The following is a 12,353-nucleotide window of genomic DNA, read 5'->3' as shown; positions in this document are numbered from 1 at the left end:
TTTTCGGGAGTACTGTGTGAGTCATTAGAGTAGGTTTGGTCTCAATCATATTAATTACCCAAACATTCATGATGCATTTCTGCGCTATGTATTTTGCAATGTAGTGTAACAGACCTTGGCAGAGCGTTTGTTGTCTTCCAGAATAGCGTAAAATATATTTGGTCTCTTTCATTGAATCATTTTGATTTTTGGCAAAAATGTTAACTCTTTTGCACCAGTTTCACTTGCAGATTGTACGATAAAGATCGAGTGGTTGTTTGTATGATGTCACTTTTGAATTCATTTTGTCTCTTAAGTCAGTGGTTCTCAAACTTTTTCACATCAAGGACCCCTAAACTGATGCAAATTAGAACGTTGGACCCCCATTTGACAAGATTTTTGCTTTCAGATGCTTTATTACAGAAAGTGTATGAAACCCATGACCAAAATATTCTTACATTCTGTCATTCTGTTACTTACGGATGGAAATATAAGAAATAAATGATTCCCCCTCAAGGACCCCTGGGGGTCCCTGGACCCAACTTTGAGAATCACTTGTCTTAAGTCACAAACCATTGATAACAAGTTAAAAGGATATTAACAAAAGATGGGCTATTTTCTCTAAGCTGCAGGTAACACACCAGCTATAGCTGTGATCATTAGGCTAAAATGCTCTCCAGGGCTCACTCTGTTTTCATTGTGTCTGCTAGTAGTTCATAAACATTTCAACATTAAGTCTGAAGTAACAGAAGCAGCTTCTTGCATTAAATTGAGACATCCAAAAACTTTTAATACTTTTCTACATATCTTTTCTTTATGCTATCAAAGGTGTTTTATTTCCTATTAGTGTAAAAATGTGGGAAAAAATAGTTGTCTGTTTTGGAGAAAACATTAAAGTGCAAACTGTTGCAAACATCCTTCTGGCATGGGTGGTTGTTTGATAATGGACAAGATGTTTTTGTAGTGACAGCAGCCATTTTCATTTAAAAGACAAAACATGGTACCAAAATCAATGTTTGATGTTTGTAAACAGTGTCTCCCAATTAGACTACCACTATGTAGAGTCACCTGTACGTGAAGAACTGGACAGCACTCTTCATGGTTAAGAGGGAAATTGCAACAAAAGGTTTTGCCACAGGATGGGGACAGAGACACTTTATTTTTAAATTGCAGTTTCAGGCTTTAGGTGCCATTATCTCCCTGCTTATTTTTAAGAGTCTCGTCATGTGTTACATGTACATATACAGTGTGACATCTGCATTGATGTGGTGGGGAAACTCACTTGCTTTCACTAATTGTGGGGTAATGGGTTAGGGTGGTAGCTTTGATTCTACAATGGACTCAATAACTTTGTGAGAGCTGCGAAGCACCTAACACACTGTTATCTTTGCTCTTAATACATAATTATTATATATCATTTGGCTGTTTTTTGGTGCCTAACTACTTCTGTACAATTTGTCATATTAACTTTGTTTCAACGTCAAAACGTACATCTTAAGGAGATGTATGCTATCTTCTTTATTGTAACATGTTTCAGTGATTTTATATAATTTTTTCAAGTATTAAAATTTATAATGGAAAGTCAATGGGAGGAATGTTTGAAGGTTCATATCTCAACAAGTAAAAGTGCTAAAGTATTAAAACTTCATGGTCAGTTGTCCAATATGGACATGCTTACCATATAAAAACATGGGACAAACAGCGCCCCCATGTGGTCTTTATTATGTGTTTTAGGTTTTGGCTAAAAACTCATGAACCGTGAGGCCTATCAAAACAATATTTGCACAGCATGTTCCTTGGATGATGCCAAGTAGACGGCACTGTTACTGACCTGTTAAACTGCGCTCTCCACCACCATCATCAAAACACCAAATGAGGGAATATAATAAAGGTGTTCATCCCTCCAGAAGAGTTCCAGAGACTTGTAGAATCAATGCCAAGGCTGAGGAACGCCATTCTTCAAAAAGATATTCCCTCATTTGGTGTTTTGATGATGGTGGTGGAGAGCGCTGTCTAACACATCAATCCAAAATCTCCCATAGGTGTTCAACTGGGTTGAGATCTGGTGACTGTGAAGGCCATGGCATATGATTCACATCATTTTCATACTCATCAAACCATTCAGTGACCCCTTGTGTCCTATGTATGGAGGTATTGTCATCCTGGAAGAGACTTCTCCCATCAGGCTAGAAATGCTTCATCATAGGATAAAGGTGATCACTCAGAACAACTTTGTGCTTATTTGCAGTGACCCTTCTCTCTAAGGAGACAAGTGAACCCAAACCCCCAAAGCATAACAGAGCCACCAGATCCCCTCAATGTAGGGGTCAAGCATTCAGGCCTGTACCGCTTTTTCCTTTAATTTGTCACCCATCTGTATTTCATCTAATCTTAACCAAACTTGGTACATACCATATTTGGAAGACCTTGATCAAAGCTTATGTGTTCGTTTTTTGGTATCACTTACCGTTACTTAATTGGTCATCAAACTTTTGAAGGCATGGTCTGATGCACTTAACAGGCCATAACTCTTCAATACTAAACTGGACTGACACCAAATATGGGAATGTCGTACATACAGCCACACTGCACAAGTGTGTAATATTTGATACAATTCAACCCACGGGGGGTGCTACTGTAATATTATAACACGATAGTTCTACAATTCTGTTGTCTTTAATGAAAGGAAACTTGATACACAAGTTCTCCATCAGAATGTGCACAACATATTAAAACGTGGCACCGATAGCCCCACCTTGTGGCCATTAGTGAGACGCCACCATACTACTATTAAGTTCCATGTCTCTTAAATATAATATTCCATGGTAACAAATTCAGCAAAGTTGTACAGATGGGTATTCTGAACAAGTCTGTATTATATGATACAATTTCAACTTTAGGTGGCGCTACAAATTTTTTTTTTAAAAATTGCTGCTAGAGCAGAAACTTGCAGCAGTAACAGTAGTTGGTAACAGCTGACAGCTTGCAGCTCTCAGAAATTCAGAATTGTAGAATTTTTCGAGTTACACCATGTTCACCAAGGTTTTCAATTCAGATTGCATATTTATGGGTAGTTTTTTAAAATAAATTTTATCCTTACATAATGAGTTGAGAAGCTGTGGTTACCCTAAGATTTTGCAACATGTGAAATTTAGTTTTGACTTTCAAGAAATTCCATGAAAAGAGAAAAGGACAAGTACATAAAGTAAGTAAAATATTCTAAAAATACAAAAATTATATATTTTTGAGTGATAAAACATTTCAACAACATGTCATTACAAACATTTATTTCAGACAGTTCAATTCGATCTAAGAGGTATAAGAAAATTATACAAAATTAATATAAAATAAAATCTGAGGTGAAAGTCTTCAGGTTCACAGTGATTACAAACACTGACATGGGGACATCTGAGCCGGTGTGTCTTTAAAAAAAACCTCTTGAGCAGCTTGGTACAGAACTCCATGAATGCCTGTCCAGCGTCAGTAACACACAATAAAATAACACCAACCACAATGATGAGGTGAAAATTACTCTTTGACATACAAGATTTGCACCTTTATTGTAAACCTATATACATGTGGCTGATACTGTCTGACAGTAAAACTCTTTAAAAAAAATGTCCCCATGTCATTTGCTGATTTCTTTTTCTTACTGGCAAAATAAAAAATAGAAAAAAAATATATATCAGTCACTAACTTCACTCAGAATTTATTTTAAAACAAAAGTGGACATTTAGGACTTAAGAATTAATATAAATACCTAACTTCATAGTTGCTTACAATTTAAGTGTAAAAGAAACTAAGGGACATTTGTTTTTTTAGCACAAGATCATGACATTTCTTTCAGATAACCACAGTCTAACTTGTGCATTAACCGGTAAAGCCACTGATCAATGTGTCCAAGAAAAGAGCTTAAAACATCTACAGAAAGCTGCTTTACCCTACAAAATGCACCCAGTCATAGCTCATTCTTTAGGAAGTCAGACAGATATTTATGGCTTATCAACTTGTTGTTGGCAACAGTTAAAAAAAAAACAACAGTAGAAGGTGTCATTGCACTCAGTAAGGTGACCAAAAACAAAACTGACAGCACCATTTGTTTGGGGAAGCTAGTCTTCAATTTTGAGCCAGCCTTTTTTATAGTCTATCAGCAGCTCCAGGTAGTACTTCCACTCTGGCTCACTGTCATACCTGACCTCAAATATAGTCTTTAGCGGGTTGGTGTGGGCCTCGTGAATTCGCAGCACCTCTCCTCTGTACCACACTTCTGACTTGTCATCTTCCTCATATAGATGACGAATCCTCTTTCCCACTAGGTCTGGATAGTAGAATCTCATGGCTCCCCGAGCCCTCCGGACAGCCGAACGCAGAACCCATCGCCTCCTGTGTTCAGCGCTGTGGCAGGCAGACAAATAGGGACAGTATTTGATCTTTAATAGAGATCTGTGTTTTCTTTTAGAAGAGCTCCTGAGGGGTCTTAAGGCATGAGAGAAGCTTCCTGTTCTCTGCCACCTGTGGATTACTTTGGGCGTCCTCGTGTGGAAGTCCCCCTTGCTGTTCCTCTTTCCCTTCCCATCCTGCGTTTGCGAGAGGGAAGGATCAGTAAATGAGTCCGAAACTGCTTGGTAGCAAGCCTTTTTTCTGTTCAGACTTTTACTAAACATCCTCCTCAATTTGAGAATCACACCCGAACGACTCTTGGATGCAAGCTGAAATTCGGCTGGTCCTGAAGAATGACAGGCAGGAGGCAAACTGGAGGGTTCCTCTATTTGTGTGTCACTGGGAGATGGCGAGAGGTCGTCAAAGGTTAAAGGACATGTCCATGAATTCTCACAAGAGTCCTGCTCTGCAACCAAACAGTCATTTCCTCTATTCTCAGCCTCTTCACACTGATGGCCACTCCCATTTTTCTTGCTAAATGCATTCAGTCTGCCTCCACTTTCTGTGTCATCTGTCTCTTCCTTATCTGACAAACTGCTGTCCAGAAACATACGCCGTGAACTGCTCTTAACCCTGCTTTTTGTTTTATTCCTGTTCAAATGTGATTTTGTTTCGTGGTCCTGCGGATGTCTCTGTGGGTGTGATTCTGAGGATGAGGTGGCGACATCTGAACAGACAGAACTCTTGCAGCTGTTAGTCTCTTCACAACCTTCATCTTGTTCTCTTTTAACAGAGTCGCCCATGTCTAATCCTGCAACAGAGCAATTAGGAGAGGTCAAAATAAATATAAAAATATGTCAGATATATAGAATTAAAGAGTTAAATTTAAGTTAATCGAATTTATTTTGTGATCAGGGAAACATATTCAAGTGGGAAGCAAGTCAGAGAGATATTGTAAGAATTTCTGTGTTCTTTGTTTCCCAACAGATGATTCCTTAAAGCAAGCTAGCAAACAAAGTCCAACATCTACAGACAGGTTGACAAATCAATACGTCCATAGCACATATTCAGCGCACAAGAGCAATGAGAAACTATTCTATAAATAACCAGCAGACATGGTGATTGGACAGCATGATCCTCCACCATGAAACACCCTTTCAGCAGTGATAGAATAAAAAAGGTTGTGGGAGTAAACATGAAGGCTGGGAAAAAGTCAGCTGCTATGAGGGATGCTATCAGTCAGGGATAAAACAAGAGTGAGACGAGGGAAATGTTCAGATACCAAAGTCAAGTGCCCCGAACCATGTGAACGGTTAATAATGTCAGCAGTGAACGGAAATTCAATTAAGCCCAATTCAGTTATAAAATGCATGTGCCAAATAAAATAACTGTCGACAGACACAAAGTAAACAAAACTATTTAAAGTCTGGTGATATTTAATATTTGTCTTATTAACAAATCCCATGAAAAGACCAAAACCAACAACTAATTGATCCTACTAACGGTATTAACAGTGTAACCAAAGCCTGATATATCATATTACTCAGTGCTACAGAGCTCCATTGTTGTTCAAAAACTAACAACACAAATGAACCACCGTTGCACTTAGTGACATATTTGTTCACTGCAATGTTCACTTTATTTTAAGTAAGTCGCACGTACCCCAAATTGCTGCTGCACAAAATATCCAACTGAAATTAGCCACCAAAAAATGCACTATTTATTCCTGTAACATGAGTAAAGTTTGCTAAAAACTACAGTGCACAGATGTTAAGGGAAATTAAGGCCTTCTTTCTTTATGAAAGTATATAGTCTTGACCAGTTTCATCTTTTCATTGGTGTTTGTTGACGATAATAAAAATATAGAGCATCTCCAGTCTTGTCCTTTAAACACACGTAAACATTAAACTGTTTTCTCACATAATGAATTGTTAAGTCCCCCCTCTATGACTTAGGATTACAGATATGGGTCTTTGAGGGAACTGGTCAGTTAAAAGATGATCATCATCTTATGAAAACATAAAATTCTCTCCAACCCAAAGGGCTTAAAATATGGCACAGTTTAATCCCCCCGTGTGCTGCAGGCTGTCACTTCCTTCCTCTGGTAATGTGATCCAACAGCCTGCCTTACACGCTTTAGACTTGGGTTCACCATCTAACAAAATCACAAAGAAGTTCATTTGTCCACAAACAGTACAGCTCAGCACCCCTCCACCCACCTATATCATTTATAATGTAATCATGCAACTTCTTGTAATAAGTCACTGAAAGTTAGATGAGAGTTTTCCTGCTCTCTAATCAGAAAAAGCAGAGAGTAGTGAGATTGAGGGACAACATAAAATAATAAATATACCTGGACTCTCTTTTGGACATCAGGTGAGGTTGAGTCTGTAAAAAATAAATGGATTTATTTTGAATATGTATCGTTTTTGTTATTGTGATTAGTTCTTTACAAAAGGGCCAAAAATGCAGAAAATATGATTACTTAATGACTGCTTGAGGGAAAACCATGATACAGTTGACCAAAATATGATTTATTATAATAAATCCAGAAGAATCAGTAAATCACACAGTCTACCCAAAGGGGATTTCCAGAAATCTGCAAGGAAAGGCAGGAAGTGTTGCTTTGGCAGTCATGTTGCACTTATCACATGGTCAAATCATCACACTAGAAGTATAATCTTTCAAAGTTTTGGTGAAGAAATACATTTTCATTAAATGGTATCAAAATTCTGCTGAACCTTATCTGAAACAGTTTCGTATGTAACATTTCAGTGAGTCTTGTGATCTATTATAAATAACAGGAAGAACAAATGACACCTTATACTTACTTTTTTTTTTTTTTTTTTTTTTTTTTACAAGCCAATGATGACTGAGGTGAAAAAGTTACACTTTTATAGCTGCCTGGCCAATAAATTGAACTATACTGACAAAGTGAATTGCAATCTTAGTGCTGAAGTTTATGTGTACATGTGTATGCACAATCTTGCCAAACCCCCTTGAAATAAATCTATAATCCACTCATTTCTTGTTTCCTTTGTGAACATTTATGCATGTCAGTTTTGGGCAAAGAAGTTGTTGTGTTCAGCGTTGCCCCACAAGGGATAATTAAGGTACTTGTTGCTTACTGCAACACCTCTAATGTGTCAAGTCAGACTTGACAATACCAAAAGAAACAAAATTACAGTGGCCCTGAGAGCTCAACACACTGCAACATCAGCAAATACATGCTAATAGACAAAACACAAGCACATGAAGAAAACATCTTCACCAGTTTGACAACAAATGTGCACCATCCAGAAAGGTTCTGCAAATACAGAAAACACAACCAAATACAGAGATGTGTTGAAGTTGCTGTATGTGGAGCTCTCAGAGCCACTGTACAAAATACCATAATATCATCCCAAATCAACATTCTTTTAGAAAACAGCCAGAACAAAATACAGGCTAAAATAAGGTGTTTGTAACCAACACCACATCTCTACAATACCCGTTTCCTTTTTTACTACACCATTTTTCACTGCATGACACATATACAGTCTGAAGTGAACAAGCACTCACCTAGGTGTTTGCAGACACAGGCGTAGTACAAAAGGTTGAGCACATCAGCGTAGATGTCAGGCAGGTGTTTGAGGGACATCAGTCTCCTGAGCCTGGAGGAGCAGGCTCGTTTATGAAGCTGGATGAGGATCTTCTCTTCAGAGAGCGTGGTGGGCCGCAGTTCCACTTTGTGCTCCTGCAGGACCTGGTCGACGAAGCTGCCCTGGACCATCGGAAAAAGCAGTTCTTTCACCACCAACATAGGGAGGAACACTGCCCCTGTCCGCATGACATGTGGAAAAGGGCAGCGTTCCTGGGCAGTGTACTCTCGCAACCTGTCAAGGACCTTTTGGAGTGCTGACTTCATCTCCTCATTGAGCCACACCTCTCTGGCCTTTTTCCCCAACAAACAGGACACTTTCTGGACTTTGGTCGATGGAGATGCAGGTTCAGTCAGTTCCAGCTGAGACAACCAGGTTCTGAGCTCCTGCTCTGAAGAGGCTGACACAGATTTGGATACTAGCTTGCAGAGAGACTGGTGCAGCTCTAAAAAGTGCTTGCGGACTGGCATTTGGAGCTCTACTTTTGGTATGAATTCAGTCATCGGCTGTACAGGTGGCTTCTGTTGGGGTGGAACAGGGCAAGGATGCTTTGTATCAGGGAGAATGATTTTATAGGTGGAAAGTTTAAGACACTGGGGAGGAATGTTTTTGAAATTAAGTTTGGTGTCAGGTGGTTGAGGTGTAGTAATAGGTTTGGGGTGAGGGTTGACCACCTGATCACGTGATATGCTTGTATCACCCTGAGAAGGTGAGGTAATCTGTGCAGTCACCTTGGCAGGTTTGGACTCATTTGAAGTCTTGTTTTCATCTGCTAATGAGGGTTTACTTTCAAGTTCGTCAGGTTCACATTTCCTAATAACCAACATGTCATGCCCACTGTCAGGAAAACCAGCATCTTCAGGCTCTTTTTTTATTGTTATTTTGCTGCAGTCCTTCTGACCAACATAACTCTCTACAGAGTTGTCTGTTTCTGGTGGATCTACTTTTTCCACTTTAATATTTTTGGGTTCAAGGATTTCTACAACAGGCTTCTCTGTTGGAGTATCTGGACAGATGTTTTTATAAACTGGACGGACAACAGGCTGCTGCTGATCTCGATCTGGCCTCTTTTCTTTGATGCATGGCTTGGGTTTGACTACACAGTGCTCAGAAGACTGGACAGTTCTCGGAGGTATTCTGCCTGGAAACAACACTCCAGAGGCCTGCAGGTATGCTTGGTAAGGTGCCAGGCTGAAGACATTGTCGATGACTGGCATAGGAGGAGAGTCAGTTTTATTCCCTACTTGTCCATTCTCCATTTCCATCTTTTGTCGTTTCTTAATTAAGTCCACTTCACATAAATCCCTGTCCTCTTCTTTTATTTTCATGGGTGGAGATGAGTGAGAAACACTTCTCTTCAGGGTCCCTTTAAGAACAGAGGCAGCTGAACTGGATGTAGGGCCATTGTGTTTATTTCCTGTTGCAACAGCAGGGGAATAAATAATTTTTCGGACATTTGCACTATTAGTTACAGCTGTGTGGATGTGATCTGAACTGTGATTAGGTGACCGGGGCAGCCATGCCACTGGGGAAACAGGAAGGTCTTTTGGTTGTTTCGGGCACGTAACTTGGGCTTCACAAGATGAATAGTCCAGGAGTCTGTCCATGTTTAAGCCAGCTGGCGGAAGGATGGGTCGATCTATGTGCAGGCTGGTGAGTGGGGGAAAAAATCTGTTAATTTGTATGCTGGAGGGTGAAACTCCAGGTTGGCCTACACGTCTGGTTGGACTGGATTGGTCGACAAGGAGGAAAGGTGAGGAGGTGTGCGACTGGTCAACATGCAAGCTGGTGCTGGGCTTGTTCTTATGCAGGTTGGCTACAGAGGCCATGGGGAGATCCATGTGTTGGCCGGATGGGGAAACATTTATGCGATTAGAGTGCCAGCTAGGCAGTGCATGCTGCCTTTTTAGGGGGGCTCTGATTTGGCTTGCATTTAAATGAAATCTGGGGACTGCATAATATGGATAGTCAAAGCCCCGTATAAAGGAATGATTTGGCATTGTTTCAGTGCTAGGCAAAGGAATCTCACCATGAAGCGACTGATGCACTAAGTAATGGTCCTGGGGTGCTGAGAGTGTGTGTTTAAGAATAACAGGGACATCTTCTCTCTGCTTACCACCAATATCTTTACACTGTGTCCTGTTTTCTACCTCCACATTTGCCTGGGGGTAGTAAAACATTGGGTGCTGTGTTAGCTGACCATATTTGGACATGTGAGAACGTTCCTGATAAACCTCTGAGGTCATATGCTCATATGTAGGATGGGAGGGGTATAGGCTAGGGTAGCCTCTGGGGGATGTCTGTAAGTGCTGGCTCTGCTCACTTAAAGAACCAAACAGAGTGCGAGTTGGCGTGCAGGGGTAACTGCTGTAGTTTGGCTCAATCATTGCAGGCAGAGTCCTTGCTCTACTTGGGCTGTATGTGTCCACAGTCATCCTCTTGATTGGTTCTGCGCCGGGCTCAAACTGTAAACCTCTCCGTGTGTCTTGTGCCTTCCTCTGGATGGGCGATCTTTCACTGTAGTGAGCATCAGTTTGCATCCAATCATGCTCATAGACAGTGTTTGGGATCCTCTGAGATCCATGTTCCATACTGTATTGTTGTCCTATCACACAACCCAGTTCATTACAGCAGGGGTTATGTCCATAAACTGGCTTCGGAATCGCCAAGTAAACTGAATTTTCAGATGCAGGGGATGAATTCTCACCTCCAGTTTTTTGTTTTCTGACAGCCACTGATGCAGCTGTAGGACTGCTGATCCCAGAACTTTTAGTGTATGGTGTAAAGCCCTGTTTTACTGGGGTATGACGCATTGAGGAAGAATGAGAATGGCCCTCCTCTGAGGAGTTGCTGTCTTGCCTGTAAATTATGTGGTTTTGTCCATCCATGCCAGAGAGGTGACTCACAGGACTTCTGCCATCCAGCAGTGAGGTCTTTGAGTTGCTCCAAGGAGGAGTGAATCCTGCTCCGTCCTTTACTCTGGGGTCATACGTAAAGTAGGCCCCGCTGTACTGCAGTGCGTGCTTACCAAGGAAACCAGGCATGTTTTGTGGCTTTGACAGTCCAGCGGATGCTATGGTCCCATCGAATAATGGCATCTTGCTTCGAAACACTGGGTCAATGACGGTCTGCAACGATTGACTGCTCATCATGTAGTAACTTTGTAATGATGGGACAGTAATTTGGCTCCAAACCTAAGTAGATAAAAACAAATATTAGACATTCATTTTTAACATTTATGTAAGATTGGTTCAAACGTTCCATATTCCTAATTAGCTTGAACAAACTCCCCCCTAAGACATCAGATAGGACAGAAGGAACCACAGCGGAAAAATAAATACTTTGCACACATAAAGCAGTCATCATTAGATAACTAGCTCAAGGCATTTTCTCAGCCTTGAAGAATCTTGTGGCTTATCACATGTATGTCACATAAACCCTTACTAGCCAATGCACATCGGCAGAAGAAAAATGCAACAAGTGGCAAGGAAGTTACAATCTGAGTAATGTGTGAGGAAGATTCATAATTTCTTGAATATACAAGGTATATTAGTGGACGAGAAAGTCTGAGAATGAGAACAATACCCACAGACAGCCAATGTGATATAGTTGACATAATGTTGCAATAATCAAACCAGTTCTCATGGTCCAGCTAATATGAAAATTACAATGTGACTGAATGAATTTTATACTACATTTGATTTATATCTACCTGATGTGTTATGGTATCACTGTAGCTCATTACTCAGCTGTCAGTTTACAGCGGATATGTCAGAATGTGTCATCACCTTCACATTGAAGAAGTTGAGTCTCACTTGTCTCAAACAAGAACTTATCACTTGATACGTTGAGCAGTTCTCAACTTGTCTATACGTCCTGAGAGCCAACACTGCAGCAAACTGTTTCTATTCTGCATTTTATTACCGCAACCTCTCAGTCAGACTATAGTTCCTTTTTCAAGCAACTCTTCAACGTAGTGTGGCAGCAAGGTTACTTCTGTTATTGATTAATCTGCAGATTATTTTCTCTATTAATTGGTTTATCGTTTTCTCAATAAAATGTTGGAACATAGTAAAACTGACAGAATCAGAGCACAAGGTGATGACTTAAAATGTCTTGTTTCGTCCAAGCCTTAACTATATACGACAAAGAACAGCAGCAAACCCTCACATTTGAGCAGCTGGAACCAATGAATGTTTGGCATTTTGCTAAAACGATGAATAGATGATTACAATAGTTGTAATAATTTTTTCTGTCTATCGACTGAGCGATGAATCACCTAATCATTTCTGCTCTACTTCAATGATATGCTGTACAATATTACAAATAATATAAGTCTAAAATAATTACATG

At 40.1% G+C, this 12,353-nt stretch overlaps 1 protein-coding gene across 2 annotated transcripts in view; it reads right to left on the bottom strand.

Moving 5' to 3' along the window:
- Positions 1–3,251: 3,251 nt before the first annotated feature.
- The window catches only part of c5h15orf39 (chromosome 5 C15orf39 homolog), an 11,985-nt gene continuing 2,883 nt past the window's right edge, over positions 3,252–12,353 (bottom strand). The window contains exons 2-4 of one of the 2 annotated variants that reach the window (XM_042412404.1): positions 7,921–11,194; positions 6,713–6,747; positions 5,085–5,170 (exon numbers count right to left, since the gene is read on the bottom strand). In XM_042412404.1, the coding sequence (XP_042268338.1) occupies positions 5,165–5,170; positions 6,713–6,747; positions 7,921–11,152 (3,273 nt within the window). In that variant the 5' untranslated portion in view covers positions 11,153–11,194 and the 3' untranslated portion in view covers positions 5,085–5,164. Of the gene's footprint in view, positions 5,171–6,712; positions 6,748–7,920; positions 11,195–12,353 lie in introns of both variants that reach the window. The other variant, XM_042412403.1, reaches the window with a different exon arrangement.

This window comes from Thunnus maccoyii, chromosome 5, assembly GCF_910596095.1.
Source record: "Thunnus maccoyii chromosome 5, fThuMac1.1, whole genome shotgun sequence".
Lineage (NCBI taxonomy): Eukaryota > Metazoa > Chordata > Actinopteri > Scombriformes > Scombridae > Thunnus > Thunnus maccoyii.
The sequence above is the reverse complement of the archived record's forward strand: the minus strand, read 5'-3'. Positions and strand labels throughout refer to the sequence as shown.